The sequence below is a fragment of the Vulpes lagopus genome, chromosome 5 (genome assembly GCF_018345385.1).
Source record: "Vulpes lagopus strain Blue_001 chromosome 5, ASM1834538v1, whole genome shotgun sequence".
In the NCBI taxonomy this organism is placed as follows: Eukaryota; Metazoa; Chordata; class Mammalia; order Carnivora; family Canidae; genus Vulpes; species Vulpes lagopus.
This window is the reverse complement of record NC_054828.1, coordinates 69978638-69994785: the sequence shown is the minus strand read 5'-3', so window position 1 is coordinate 69994785 and position 16148 is coordinate 69978638. Positions and strand designations below refer to the sequence as shown.

The window sequence follows — 16148 nt, the reverse complement described above, 5'->3', positions numbered from 1 at the left end:
AAGGAAGAGAAAGATAGGTGTGCCCTTTATTTCAATGGATTTGTTCCATGAGTGAAGGAAAAGTTAGCCAAGTTCCTGAAAAAGCTAAGTCAGTGTCAGCCTCTGACCAAAGGCTGGGCTCTCGGAGTGTCCTGTCTGGTAGGTGAGAGAACTGATGGTCCAGAGCATAACGCTGGGCCTGGGTCTGATCCCGGAGAGGAGGTCGGTCCTGGCCATGCAGGAATGTCAACCCGAGGAACTCCAGGCCCAATGGAAGCTGCTAGCCAGACCCGCTGCAATTATAGTCCATCCTCATTCCTCAAGCAGAGAAAAGTGACCATTTACTAGAAAGCCAACCTGGGACACAGCCATACCAGAGAAGAACAAATGATAATATTAGAGTAAATGGCAATTGTTCCATACATGTCTCATGAATTTAGCAATAAACATTATGGAAAATATATGTTTACTTGAAATTATGTATTCGGTACAACTTGATTTTTTGCTTAAATAAAGACAGCCCAGGTTGTTATTTAAACAATGTAACAACAAAACTAGGAAGATGTTTATGTTTATTTTTGTTCTATAAAGTTTTATAACTGTTTATTGGATTTTAACATTTTATAGGCTATTTATTATTCTTAAGATATAACTGTGGGGACTTTGTTTACTTATTTTTTAAATTTTTATTTTAATCACCCAGTGCTCATTATGACAAGCACATTCCTTAATCCCCATCACCTATGTCACCCATCCCTGACCCACTTCCCTCTGATACCCATTAGTTTGCTATCCATTGTTAAGACTCTTTCTTTTGGTTCATTTCTCTCGATCTCTCTATTTTTTTTTTACTCTTTCTGCTCTTTGTTTTGTTTCTTAGCAGTATACCCTCTAGCTTCATCCATGTCATTGCAAATGACAAGATTTCGTTCTTTTTAAGGCTGTGTAATATTCCACTATAATATCTATCTATCTATCTATCATCTATCATCTACCATCTGTCTGTATCACATCTTTTTTTTAAAGATTTTATTTATTCATGAGAGACACAGAGAGAGAGGCAGAGACACAGGCAGAGAGAGAAGCAGGCTCCATGCAGGGAGCCCAATGTGGGACGCGATCCTGGGACTCCAGGATTATGCCCTGGGCTTAAGCCTGAGCTAAACCCCTGAGCCACCTGTGCTGCCCGTTGTTTTCAAATCTTATAGCAAAAGCCAAATAACCCAATTAAAAAATTATAAAAGGCTTCAAAAGATATTTTTCCTAAGAAGGTACACAAATGGCCAACAAGCACAAAGACTCTTAATGTCACTAATCATTAGGGAAATGCAAATTAAAAGCACAATGAGATATCATCTCTCATCTGTTAGGATGGCTATTATCAAACAACCCAAAATGGTGCAACTACTATGGAAAGCAGTATGGAAGTCTTAAAAAATTAAATATAGAAATAGCGTATGATCTCACTTCTGGGAATTTATCTAAAAGAGTTGAAATTTGGATTTTAAAGAGCTATTTTCACTCCCATACTCACTGCAGCATTATTCACAGTTGCCAGAATATGAAAAAAGATCTAAGTGTCCATTGATGGATTAATGTATAAAGGAGATGAGGTATCACATGTATTGGAATGTTAACCTTGGGAAGGGAGGTAAACCCGACATTTGCAATCCCATGGAATAACCTGATATTCTGATATTCTAATATTCTGAACCTGTTACTAGGCTATTATGCAAAATGAAATAAGCTGGTCACAGAAAGACAAATATTGCATGATTCCACTTACATTTATTTTGACTTAAATAGTCAAACTCATGGAAACAGAGAGTAGAATGGTATTTGCCAGGGGTGGAGGAGGGGTGGAGAGTGGTTTATTGGTACGTTTAAAGTTATAGTTATGCAATATGAGTAAATTCTAGAGATTTACTGAACACAGTGCACATAGTTAACTATATTATATTGCACATTGAAAAATTTGTTGAGAGGGTAGATCAAAGGTTAAGTGTTCTTACTACAGTCCACATAAATAAGATGAGAGGCCTCTGTTATTTCATGGAATTTTTCTGTGTGCACTCTGTTGGTGCACTGGTGAGCTGTCTGTCTGTCATTGACCCAAACAGACTGATGCTTGCCTCACGGCCCCACACCCCATCCCCGTCAAGTTCTAGCCTGGACCTCTGCAGCCTTGCTCCTTTGCACATTTGAAGTGTTCTTTGTTACTCTTTCCTGTGTGTTTAATTTTTCTTTCAACCTCATCCTCAGACCAGAAGCCCCTGGACCAAGGTCTATATATCCCTCGTGGTAGTTCTAACTTATTGCTTTATGCTTTCTCAAATGTTCTCAGATTCACTATCTTATTTGATCTTCACATACACACATACAAAACCTTTGAACTCTGCCCTGAGAGTTTTATCCCTTTCATCCAACAGACCAAGAAGTTTCAAGTGGTCATAGAGAAGGAGGGGATTTGCAGCCAGGCCCCTGAATTCCCAAAAGAGGGTCTTCTGTCTACAACAGGCAGCTTTGAATCACTGACACTGACACTATTTTGTCTGTTTCCTGCCTGAACTGGCTGACCTTGTGCTGCTTGGTTCAGTAACAGGACTTGGCATGACTATCCACAGTCAAGGGGCTCTTTTGGGTGATTTATTCCTGATGGCCACCAGCTGGGAGACATTGGGGGACTGCCCTCTGTATCTGTTCCCTGAAGCTTTCTACTTGAAAGAACGTGCACTGGGGAGTGTCTTGTGTGTGCACACATATGTACACTCATCTGCCTAAGCAGGTTGGAATAGCATCTGTTGGGAAAGATGCAGATGTGTTCCTGCTTTCCAGGGGGCTTCCAAAGGGGAGGCTTAAATGGCCCCCTCACCTCTGTGACAGTTTTAAGGAGCCCTTCAGGGAAAGGTCACATTCAATGTGTCTGCTCTTCCCAGGACAGCAGCGCAGGAGCATTGGCTGGAACTTGCACTGCTGGCACTTTCTGCCCTTGGCTCTTTCTCAGCCACCTTTTGATCATGCCATCAAATGCAGAATCATCAGAGACCTGGTTTAAAATTCCTGAGTCACACAAGGTAGGTGAGAGTCTGATCTGGGTCTCCTGAGTTTCATTCTCTAGAGGCAGAAGAGAGGAAACTGTTCGAAAATATGCAGGTATCTGTGGAGGCTGCTGGTGGGGACCCCCAGGCTGGCAGGAGGCAGCAGCCTTGGGCCAGGGAGGTCTGGATTCAAGCTCTCCATTGACCACTGATATGCTCACAGACTTGGCAGGCTGCTGGAGCTTTCATGACCATCCTGAGGCCGGGAAGTTTTCTCTGCCAGTTTGCTATGAAGTCATTTTATCTCTTGCTCTATAAAACACCAAAACTCCCTTGACTAGGCTGTGGAGACATTCATTTCATAATTTGTAAGATTGATTTTTACTTTTCTATCCTTTGCTTCTTTCTCTTATGTTTTCTTCTCCATTTTATCCTTGATTTTCTGCCCAGTGACTCTAGTGGAGCTTGTGTCTCCACACTAAGTTTTTTATCTGAAATCTGAAAGCCTCAGTGGCTCTCTCCACTGCTTCTCTGGCAGAGTCTGGGGCAGGGGTTCCCATGGGCCAGGTGTCCAGTAGGCTGAGTCATTTCAAAAGAGCTCCAACAATATACCTTGTGGTCTTGTCTGGTCACATAACCTCTGTGGGCTTCCTTTCTCCTGTCTATAAAATCAAGATAATAATATTTGTAAGTGTAAGGCAACATGTCTGTGTATCTTCCCATTCATTTGTTCATTTTATTCATTCATTGGTAGACTGCTTTAGGCTGGGTCCACACACTAAGGATATAATAATGAACAAGATAGAAAATTGTGACATTCACATTCTAGAAGGGAACTCAGACAATAAACAAATAGATGGATCAGGAAGCGGTCGGGGTGTGGATGGAGATGTAGGATATTATGATGGAGAATCCTGGGTCTGCCAAATTATGAAATTAGGTGGATACACTGATCCTTACTAAATCCAGCATATATAGCCTGAGGAACTCCAAGAATGATCCTTCTGGGGATCTCTTTAGCTAATGCAGTGCTGCTGGCACGATGGCTGCTGTTTGGGCAGCCTCATTCAGGGTCTTCTGGAGAGAAATGTGCTCTGGAAGGCAGAAAGATAGGATGGCTCAGACCAGGGAATTCAGTATCAGCGCATTACTGTATACTAATTTATGATGTTGGGAAAGTTACTTAACCCTCCCAAGCCTGTTTTCTTATATGCAGAGCAGGAGCAATGATGCCTAACTTCACAAAGCCTTTGAATGTAGTCAGAACTCAATACATATTACTTTGAAATGCCTTTTCCAGAATGCCATGTAATTGGAGTTGTACAGTACAAAGCCCAGGGAAACCTGGTGGGCCTGACATTGTATGGATCACTGTGATGGTCCACCAGAGAATAGTGTGCTGTTTGGAATTGGACAGGAAAAACTGACAGCCATACACAAACCTTAGTAAGATGCAGGCATACCAAAAAATGGGAGATACAAATCAGGGCAATGCATTACTCTCTAAAAGATGTGGGGTCTAGGTCTAGACTGTGATGGTGTGTCCCCTCTTAGATGAAGGATAAAGTGCTACACCTCCCACTTTCTATGAATTAAAAGACGTTTGTTGCCCTCTATGGATTTTAAGGGCACTACTCATTGTATTTGGAAATACTTCACTGAGTACCAGTGAGTTCTGCAGTGATTTGTGACACTGTGCCAGAAATGCCTCCAGACCCTCATTCTTCCTGCCCTGCTTTTCTTGCTCTGCCCCCTCTCTCTTCCAGTTTCCTGGTTGCTAGCTTTGTGACCTGCCCTCTCTTCAGCTCTGGGTTGTATCCTAGGGCTCCCAGGAAGACTTTGGCTTGGCTGTGCCTTTGGCCCTTAGCCCCATCAATGCCTACAGCATAAGTCCTCCACTCCAGCTCCAGGAGCCAGGCCTGTGTCCTGGCAAGGCCAGTACGCATGCTGATGTGCAACCCCATCTATGTAGGTACCTCTGAAGCTGAGTGCTGTGTGCCTGACTTCACTGAGGCCTTTGTTGGACAGGAGAGTGTCTCAGATGCAGTGCTCAGCCGCTTGTGTGAGTGGGAATTTTGTGAGTAGAAAACAGAATTTGTATGGGGCCCGTGTTGAGGTACGCACTCAGTTAATAGAGGAACTGCTACAACAGGAAAAGGGTTGAAGCTTTGGTGGGAAACAGAAATTGCCCTCAGGGCTGACAGGAGAAACACAAGACTCTGGGAATTTCCAGTTTCAAGGAGGCAGCAGAACATTAGACTCTCCCATGAGTAGGGATGTAAGCCAACCTCATCCAGAAGCTCAGGGGCAGGATGAACTCAGATTATATCTGACTTAAGTAAAGTAAAAGTAAAAGTAAAATTTTAATAAACACAGGGCACCTGGGTGACTTAGTCGGTTACATGTCTGATCTTGGATCACACCACCCCTATGTAGGGCTACCTGCTCAGCAGGGAGTCTGCTTCTCCCTCTCCTTCTGTCCACCACCACCCTGCACTCGTGCTCTCTCTCTCCTTCTGAAACAAACACACAAAGTATTTTTTAAAACATTATAAACACAGATCAAATCAGTTAGGTTCAGTTTTGAGTTTGCATGACTGACTCATGAGCCCCTTCCCCCTCTAAGCCCCTTGGTCCACACCAGTAGGTATCTGGGCAGTTTCAGCCCCTGTACCCATAGGTTGCTATAAGGAGGACTGGGCTTTAGGGGAGAGGAGCCACTGCTGTAGTGCGATTCCTCTCTCCCTAGTCGATCGCAGGTTGTACCACAACCAATATCAGCAGTGACAAAAGGATCTGTAATACAGAAGGAACCAGGGCTAAAGAGCAACTGTCACAAAAATCCATGTGGAGAAATCAGCATGATATAGAGATGGTGAGAAGATGGCAGGGGCGCCAAGGCAGATTAAATTGTGGGGGGAGCATGCTGCTTAGCGTCAAGAGTCAAAAAAGGCTCAAAAAATGGAGGCTCTTGAAAGCAGAGCTGTGTTTCTCCCAAGACTAGCATCCCACCTGGCGGAGAGGTGGCAAAGGCACTCAGGACAATGCTGGTCAGCATGGCTGAACTGAGACAGGCAGCACTGTGCACTGCACCTCAAGCTCTGCTTCCTCATAATCGGGACTTTCATTGCCTTAGAGCCCTGAGGCAAAGGACCTAAACTGTAAGCCTCAGCTCCCTATTCTGTACAATGGGGGTAATGATTACACTTACTTTCTAGGACTGGTGGATTGAGCCAGGCGCCGGGTACACAGCAAGTGCTCAGGAAATGTGAACCATCATTACTATGCTTCAAGGGAGAAGTCGGTCCAGAGATCCTGCAAGGGAAATGCCACGGGACCAAGGTCTCAGAGCCTGTTCCCTCCTTATTCTCCCTAGGGGGCCAGGGTGCGGAAATGAGAGCAGCATCAGAACAAGGACCAGCAGCCCGGGGCTCCACCTGTTGTGCAGCTAACTTACCAGGTACTTTATTCTTGCCTCTTATTTTATTCTCTCTGGATCTCATTTTCCTCATTTACAGAATGGATCATTGGTCTCTGACATCATGCGAATATCTGGAGCTTTAGACCACATGAACAGAGGCAGTTCACAAGTTGGAGAAGTCACAGGTGGTGCAGACAGGAGGGAGGCACATTCTGGGCAAACCTCAGAGGTGATGCTGCAGGAGAAGAAAGGGTGCTCTGATAGGTCAGATTGCCAGCCAAGTGTCACACTGGACCCCAACTCTCCGTGCTCTGAGGTAACCCAGCGAGAACCTCTCGGTGGGTGGCCCCACAGGAGATGCTTCACCAATGGCGATGAGTTGTGCTTTGGACATAGGCACATGCGACTCTTCTATATTTCAATTGGGACACAATGAAGAGAGGTTGTCTTTATGTAGGCGAGGAGACCTAGGGCAGCTGTGAAGAAATGCACCACGGAGGAGACCTTGGTCTTGTCCCAGAAAAGCTCCAGACTAAGGAGGAAGAAGGTGTGTTATTTACACTGCAAATACTACATAGACACTGATATTGAACCGTGGTCACTGAGGATACCTCGAGGACGTCATGGAAAGAAAGCACCAAATGCTGATGAGCCCTGTGCCCACCGCTTACCAGCCTATGTCCTGAGTCAGTCTCATAACCTCTGAGACTTGGTCCTTGACCCCTTGGGATCTGCGGAGTGTTCCTGCAGGACCCCAAGCATTGCTTGGCCACGGTGCAAACCTCTCAGCTCTGTGACATGTCACCCACACATGGCAGTAGTTTACAACCTCACAGAGAGGGACTAACCCCTCTTGTTTGCATGAGGGTTAGATGTGGGGAAGGGCAATGAAGTCAGGTTTGGAAACTTGCCTCTAATCCTCTTTCTTTCCCCAGGACCCACAGTACAAACAGGGCTCAAATCAGAGGTACTTTGATTCTCCCCGTACTGTGACCTTGAACAAACCCCATGATGATGATCTGATGAGGTGGCAGGGTTAGAGCTCTCTCTAACTTTGAAAGGCCTATAGCCATAGTGCAGCTTCATTATGATAGCCCCTAAAGACCTGTCAATTCTTCTCCGGGCATCATCACCACAAGGTGTTTGCCTGAGGCTGCTCAAGTACATCTTAGGGCATCGGTTGGATCCAGGAGCCTGGGCAGGAAAGTGGAAACTGCTCCCACACTGGTCCCTAAAAGGATACTCTCCAGGCATTGCCATGACTAGGCTGCTTTCTGGAAACACCACCTGTAAGGCACTGGTGGCTCTCCTCTACAAAAGGCTTCTTTGGTGTGTAGGCTCAGTTTTCCAGGGAACCCCTATCACCTAGAGTCCCCTTGGTCGGCTTATTGCATTGTCAATTTGAAGGTAGGATTTGTGGTTTCAGAGAACACTTTACATCTGGAGACACACGTGAAATTTTAGCCTAGAGAAGAACTTATGGCTTGGAGCTGATTCTCCAGCTGATGGGCTCCTAGGGGGTGACTTCACCAGTGTTTTTGCCAGGAGGCTGGACCATTTCTTGGGCTCATCTTTGTATCACAGAAGATTGTTTTGTCTAAGAATCCATCTTTCCAGGTGCCTCAGTCTCCCAGATGCAATTCAAAGGTGAAGCCTTGGATGCCCGGGTGGCTCAGGGTTTCAGTGTCTTTCCTCAGCTCAGGGTGTGACCCTGGGATCCTGGGATTGGGTCCCACAATGGGCTCTCTGCAGGGAGCCTGCTTCTCCCTCTGCCTGTGTCTCTGCCTCTCTCTGCATCTCTCATGAATAAATAAGTAAAATCCTAGAAAACACACAAACAAACCAAAAAAAAAAAAAAGTGAAGCCTTTCGGATACACGACCTCTTCCATTTTGAACACCATATTCTCCTGTCCCGAAACCATGATGTTTTGTTTATAACTTGATCGTGACACTTTTACTTTTTGGACATGTCCTGTTGCCATTTTTGTATGTGATTTACCTCCTCCCCAATATTCTAGTGCTGTGAGGACAAGAATCCTCTTCATCTTCTTCATACCTTCGGTGGTAAACTCTGCCCTGCATCCATTGAGAAGCACAGTAGCTCCATACCACCAGTAAGAGGCCTTACCCCGTTTGGTATCCAGCAGTAGTTTATAAACAAGTCTCACGTGGATTGTATCATTTAAGGTCCTTCGAAATCCCCTCACCTGTACCTCTTCAGCACAGGGACCGTGACTCACCATCATGACTTTTTATTTCCAGTTCTCAGGACATAAGTTCTGGCACGTAAGAAACATACCACAACTGGTTAGTGAGTGGATTCTGAAGGGGTTGTCCCCAGTAGGAGGAGAGAAAACAGAGGCCCACTGAGTTTCAACGACCACTTAACAGTGTGTTAAAGGCTGGACACAAATTCAGGTCTTCTGATTCTAACGGCAACACTTTTTTCTAGTAGAAGATAATCCAGTAAGAGCTACAATTATTCTAAGGCTACGATTACACGTCTTAGCCTCCTTGATCATGAGAAAACATGACCTTTCCCACTGGGCTCCTGGCTTGTCTTTCCATCCCAGCGCAAACATCGCTCGTTCTTGGATACCAATCCCAAGGCCAAGCAGAACTTCCTGACAAGAGGGCCATGGTGTCTTGTTCTGAGAGCAGGTTCACACATAGGCTGAGGTATGAATTCCTCACCCCTCAGGAACCCCCACACGGTCACTTCTCAGCAGGCAATAGCAGCCTCCCCAATTGATCCTGGCTTGGCTTCACAATATTATCCTTCTCCATATATGCCTGTCATCAAATAGAACAGGGACGAAGCAAGCATCATCCATACACAACACACACCCCTAAATAGCCCTTGTTCACAGAATCCCTTCCCTAGATGGGTCAGAGACAGTATTCCTGGTTGTCTCCTTCAGGAGCCGGGCTGAGGGGCACCCTCTTTGATGCATTTAAACTAAATCTCACTTAAATCTCCCTCTTCTTTCTGTTCCCCAGACAACATCCCATGTGGGGTGCCTCCTCACACCCAAGTTACCCAACCCCGCAGACACTTAGACAAGCCAGGCCCTGGAGTGAGACCGATCTGGGCTCAATTCCAGCTTCGTCAGATATCAGCAGCGTAGCCTAGGTAATCTCGTATTTAGTCCTTCTGTCCATCTACTTACTCTGTAAAATGAAGACAGACTGGAATGAAAACACATACTTGCAGCATTTAGCAAAGTGCCAGGCAGGTGTTGTTTCCTTGTCACCATGATTGTGATGATCAGGATATTGCTATCATCTGAAAACCTCCATCCAGATGCATCAGTTTGACAAAATCAGATACCATGAGACAAGAATGCAGGACCATGATGAAAGATCCCTGCACAACGACAAGCAAGAAGCTAACCAAGCCTCTATATTTAAGCATCCAGGTTGCACTTAAGTCAAATATACCACTTAGGTAAACACAGAATGTGGGGGATTCTATAGGCGCAAATGACCCACTGTCAACACAATAAGTGGCATGGGAAAAGGGGAATTGTGAGAGGTTTACAGCCCAGAACTGCAATGTGTCCATCTTCTACGGATCCTGATTAAATACACCGACTGCAGGAAGGATTCTTTTTTTAAAATAAAATCAAGAAATTTGAACATAAGCCAAGTATTGATGTTAAAGCATTGTTAGAGGGGATCCCTGGGTGGCCCAGCGGTTTAGCACCTGCCTTTGGCCCAGGGCATGATCCTGGAGACCCGGGATCGAGTCCCACGTCGGGCTCCTGGTGCATGGAGCCTGCTTCTCCCTCTGCCTATGTCTCTGCCCCTCTCTCTCTCTGTGTGTGTGACTATCATAAATAAATTAAAAAAATAAAGCATTGTTAGAAATTTTATTAGATGTGATTGTAGAATTGTGGTCATGGATTAAAATATTTATTATCATAGGGGCTCCTGGGTGGCTCAGTCTGTGAAACATCGAGCCTCATGTTGGGCTCCCTGCACAGCAAAGAATCTGCTTCCCCTTCTCCATATGTGTCTTTCTTTCTCATTCTCTCTCTCTCAAATATATAAGTAAAATCTTAAAAAGTATTTATTATCATGAATAAATATTGAAGTTTTCTTCAGATAAAATTAATATAATGCCTGGGATTTGCTTTAAAATCTATAGGAGGAAAGGAGGGTTAGCAGGTGAAATAAGATGGACACACATAGATACTTTGAAGCTGCCAGATGAGTGCATAAGTTTAAATGGAATGTTATATAATATTCTTTTTTCAAATTCTATTTATGTATTCATGAGAGACACACAGAGAGAGGCAGAGACACAGTCAGGGGGAGTAGCAGGCTCCTTGCAGGGAGCCTGATGTGGGACTCGATCTCAGGACTCCAGGGTTGCACCCTGAGCTGAGGGCAAGACGCTCAACCCCAAGCCATCCAGGTGCTCCCTTACTATTCTTTCTACTTTTTTTTCTTAAGATTTTATTTTATTTATTCATAGAGACAGAGAGAGAGAGAGAGTTAGGCAGAGACACAGGCAGAGGGAGAAGCAGGCACCACACAGAGAGCCTGCCGTGGGACTCGATCCCAGGTCTCCAGGATCACGCCCTGGGCTGCAGGCAGCGCTAAACCGCTGCGCCACCGGGGCTGCCCTTCTTTATACTTTTGTGTATTATTGAAAGTTTCTGTCATGAAATAGAGATAAAAGTAAACAAAGCTCTCCCTGATGTGACTCTCCAAAGTCCTCCATTTATGGCACAACAGCATACACTCTGGGGAGGCTTTTCCAGATGCAGGAACCAGAGGGCATTGGCTCCCACAACTCTCAATCCACCAGTCCCACCATATCTGCAGCCTGCCACTCAGGCCTCTACACCAGCCCCTGACCCACACAACCACGTACTAGACAAACATAATCTCTGGCCAGTGACTTAACCCTTGTGATCCTCAGTGCTCTTCTCAAAAATGGAAATGGTGGGGCATCCTGAGTGGCTCAGCGGTTTAGCTCTTTAGGGGGCATGGGTGAAGAGCACTGGGTGTCTTACACCACTGATGAATTATTGAACACTACACCTGAAACTAAGGGTGTGCTATATGTTCGCTAGTTGAATTGAAAAAAACAGAAACACAAACCTCTGAGGACTCAGGGAGCCAAGCACTCGCAGGCCCATGTGCAGAGCACTGATGGCATGAAGCAGGCAGACCTGGTCGTGTTTGGTGTATGGAGTACAGCTTGGGCCAAACTACCTCCTCCTTCCCGTGAGTCTCTGGGAATCCTAGCTTCAAGATTCTCAGATAAAAATGCATCATTCACTGAGGTGAACACGAAATTGAGCGTTCTCAGCTCTGCAAGTTTGACAATGGGGCTAGAAATGGGAAATCTGAGCCAACTGAAAATCATTGTTCAAGAATTTGTAGATTTTGATGCCAAGTGTATTTTATCAGCTTCCTACAGCTCTGATAAGGAATGAACCCAAGAAGCCAAGAGGAGCTGCATTTGACCTCTGTGGGTTTAGATGCCACCACAGGGGGTAGGGATGGAGACGCAGCACAAACAGAGGCTGAAGCCTGTTGTCAGCCACTGTCTCAGAAGAGGCTGCACATGGAGGACTGTAGGCCTGGCAGTGTCAAGCCTTGTAGGTCATGGTAAGAATTTTTATTTGTATTTAAAGTTATGGAGAGACTTTCAAAAGTGACGCAATCTGATTTTCATCTATAAAAAGACCAGAACTGGGCAGCCCCAGTGGCTCAGCAGTTTAGCGCCGCCTTGGGCTTGGGGTGTGATCTTGGAGACCCGGGATCGAGTCCCACGTCAGGCTCCCTGCATGGAGCCTTCTTCTCCTTCTGCCTGTGTCTCTACCTCTCTCTCTCTCTCTCTCTCTCTCTCTCTCTGTCATGAATAAATAAATAAAATCTTTAAAAAAATAAAAAGGCCAGAACTGAACTCCTATCTTTAATTAGCTATAATTAAGTCATTATAAAATTAATAGAATCAACAAAGCTCTTAGATGAGGTGGCTTCTGTAATGAGCCTGCATGAGGGATATTTGCTCAGCCTCAAGGGCCAGCAGAGTAATACAACAAGTCACATTCATGACCTGGCCGCCTCTTGACGCGGCATCCCCATCAGCGGCCCCGACTGGAAGATGCAGGCCTCCTGGACCCCAGGCTGGTGAAGGCTTCATAGATGTGGATGCTACTCAGTAACCTTATCCTTTTTCTAGTTTCTGCAAAGGGTCATTTAGTGGACATTGCCCGCTGTCCAGGTGTTTGTGACACGCAGGCAGGTCCAGCTGCTGTGTCAGCAACCGAGCTGACCTGGGGCAGAGCCTTTCCCGACCTGGCCCCTCCCACCACCAGGCCCGTCCTGTTGGATACCTCCCTGGCCAGCTGGACCTCACCTGCTGGGAGGCTTCCCCCCAGCTCCTGGCTTCAGGAAACACTCTCGGGGTCTCAGGCAAGCCTCCTCCTATGCCAGGAACCTCTTGTGCTGACCTCCAGGGGCTCGGCAACCGCTGGTCCCCACCTGCATGTCACCCGTTGAACATCTCATTTGTAGGTGCTGCGGCCCAGGGTGTGTTTCCGTGGCCTGTGTCCCTCTCACTGAGGGCCCTTCTCCACGTCTTCCAAATGCAGAGGCATTTTCCTCTGTCAAAACTGTCTGCACCCACCCCTATTTTAACTTCATCACCAATTAGGTAAATCTCCTTGGTGTCCTCAGAGGAAAAATTTTAATATCATCCTTAAAACCTTTAGAAATACCAGTGTGGGGGATCCCTGGGTGGCGCAGCAGTTTAGCGCTTGCTTTTGGCCCAGGGTGCGATTGTGGAGACCCGGAATCGAGTCCCACGTCCGGGCTCCCAGTGCATGGAGCCTGCTTCTCCCTCTGCCTATGTCTCTGCCTCTCTCTCTCTCTCTCTCTCTCTCTGTGTGTGTGTGTGACTATCATAAATAAATAAAAATTTAAAAAAAGAGATACCAGTGTGATTATTATAACACATTATTCAGTTAGTAAAACATACTTCAGAAAATATCACGAAACCTGTCTTCATTGCAAGTGCATCTGCTGTTTCTTCAAATGATTAGCTGTCAGAGTCATCAATTCTCTATTTTATTGTGTGTCTAAAGCTATTTCTCCTCGTCGAGGACACTCACGGAGCCAAGCAAAGTTACCGCATCCTGTTGGAACAGAGCTTTCAGTCCTACTCTAACAATCCCAGGTATGTTGGACGACCCACCCCAAGAGTGTGAACGGGGACATGAGGATCATGTGGTGGCGACCCCAGGCATGCAGGTGGCCCACCGGGACCCCTGTGGCATCACAAGCATTGGGTCCCACCCACGTCTTCTCCCTCTGCCTGTTGTCACCCCGCTTCACCAGGGAATGGCTGTAGCCCACTGTCCCACTGCTGCTGGTTCAGGCTGCTGCACTGCGACAGGTGGGAGCCGGTACTGCAGGAAGCAAAGGCTCGGAAACCTGAAACTGGGATCCCTTCACAAGCTGTGTCCCTGAGAGCTTTATCCTCAACCTGTGGGCCCATCTACAAGGTTCCTGGGCACAGACAGTGGGGAGTGGAGGTGCTGCGAGATGGTGCAGGTGAGGGGTGGCCTTGAGGGGGCAGGGACAGAGAACGTAGGTTTGCTAACAGGCCTGTACATAATGAGGGTTATTTATGGAGAACAAGGCAAAACTACAGAGTGATAAGGATAATGAGCTGATGTAGGGGATTTTGTGTTCTCCCTTGGGCCACATGAAATTTACCAAGCATAAAAAATGGGAAATAAAAACAGAAACGGAGTTGTCCCTTGCAAAGGACTGTTGTGAAGTCAGCACTGCACATAGATGGGTTTGGTCCTGTGTGGGGTGGGCGTCATGCTGCAAACTCCTTCCTACTCCTTTCCATAAGCGACCCCCATGCCCCCCACCCCGCACAGGTCCTTCAGCGAGACATCTCATCCCCACTTCATTCCAACATCCAGAGGCCATTTCTGTCCTACCTTCCAGATTCTTCCTAAGACCCTATGTTACAGCCCCACTCTCGCAGCCTAGCCTTTCCCTAGGGACCTTTCATTTGTTGAAGGTGATCCAGGGTATTCTTTGGATAAAAGCCTCAGAAACCCAAACAATCTGGTAGACCATATGCCAGTCATAAATAGCTTATATAATTTGGCAAAAGTGTTAGCACTCGAGACTCATAATGCTGTTGAGCAGTGGTGTGTGTGTGTGTGTGTGTGTGTGTGTGTGTGTGTTATTGAGAAAGGGAGGGAGGGAGACTACCTACCATAAGCTGCAGGACCTCCCCTCCTAGTGATGTGATGTTCCTGAGGTACAATCCTGGCCATAGTTGCTCTTCTACAGACTTAGAGGGAAACACAACAGGTTGCTCTGATCTTGAAACGGACTGAGGTATGTGGCAATGGCTCCTAGGCCCCTGGCATGTAATCGCCACTCCTCTTTTGTGTTTGGTGCTATTATTCTGGGGAAACAAGGATACATGTAGGGCTCCCCCCCTTCTCAGTGTTTGTCTTCTAGCATAACCAAGAACAGGTACAGTTCAAGGTGTTTATGTTCTAGCTGATGTGGGGGCATACGCAAACACACACAGACTTTTGGTTTAGACGTGACATAATCCGGAAGTGCTGAGAAGTTAGGACCTCTTGGGGTTGTAGGAGCAGCAGGAGAAAAGGAAGGCGCAGTGGGCCCATTGGCTCCTGGTCCTGGGGTACAGCAGTCCTGAGGAGCAGTGGTTCATAGGACCTCTGGCTCGGTGATAGGCCTAATATTTGTTGCCCCTCCTTCCCTCATTCTATCCTGCCTCTCCGGAGTGCCTGCTCCAATGAAATGGTACCACATAATTTTTAATTTTTAATTTGACTTTTCATTTTGAGATAATAATAGATTCATAAGTAATTGACAGAAATCATGCAGAGAGATCCGTTACCCTTCACTCTACCTTCCCCGGTGATGACCTCATGCAGTATCTATAGCGCAATATCACAACCATGATATTGACTTTGATACAGCCAAGACACAGCCCAAAATACTTCATGGTGCCCTCATGGAGGGACACTCCATTCCCGTCCTTCTTCCTCTTACATTGGCGACTACTAATCTGCTCTCCATTTTTGTAATTTCATCATTTTAAGAATGTGATAGAAATGAGATTAAACTGTATGCAACCTATTGGGGTTGGTGTTTTTTACTTGGCATTATTCCTCGGAGGTTCACTCACATGGATAGCTTGCTCAGCGCCATCCCATGGTACCGTAGTGCCACCACTGTGTGCTTAACTCGTAGCCTACCGAAGGACAACCACATTGTTTCCATGCTGCAATATTATGAATAAAGTAGTATGGTCACTTGTGTGAAAGTTTTGTGGGAACAAAAGTTTTCAATTCTCTGGAATAAATGCCCAGAAATGTGATTCCTGGCTTGTATGGTGGAGTACAGGATGGTATGGCCATGCCAGCTTACTTTCCCACCATCTTATGCTCTGCTCTCATGACAGGAGCGATCCTGTTTCACTGAAAACTCACCAGCATTTGGTATCATCACAGTTTTTTAATTTCAGACAATCTAATAGGTATATATTAGATTGTGATATATTACTGTGGTTTTACTTTGTATTTCCCTAATGACGAATTGGCAAGGGATGTTGGATACCTTTTCATGTGCTTAGTTACTATCTGTGTATTTTTCTCAGTGAAATCTCTATTTATATCTGCCCATT

At 46.0% G+C, this 16148-nt stretch overlaps 1 protein-coding gene across 5 annotated transcripts in view; it reads left to right on the top strand.

The window, feature by feature from the left end:
* LOC121491943 overlaps positions 1-15622 on the top strand; it is a 21052-nt gene extending 5430 nt beyond the window's left edge. For 2 of the 5 annotated variants that reach the window (XR_005988077.1, XM_041757123.1), the window contains 3 exons: positions 6394-6477; positions 13546-13637; positions 13799-15622. Coding sequence is in view for 4 of the 5 variants with exons in the window: in XM_041757123.1 (XP_041613057.1) it covers positions 6394-6477; positions 13546-13628 (167 nt within the window). In the remaining variant the exon portion in view is untranslated. Of the gene's footprint in view, positions 1-2915; positions 3054-6235; positions 10425-13545; positions 13638-13798 lie in introns of those variants that run through there. The other 3 variants (XM_041757124.1, XM_041757121.1, XM_041757126.1) reach the window with 3 other exon arrangements.
* Positions 15623-16148: the final 526 nt, after the last annotated feature.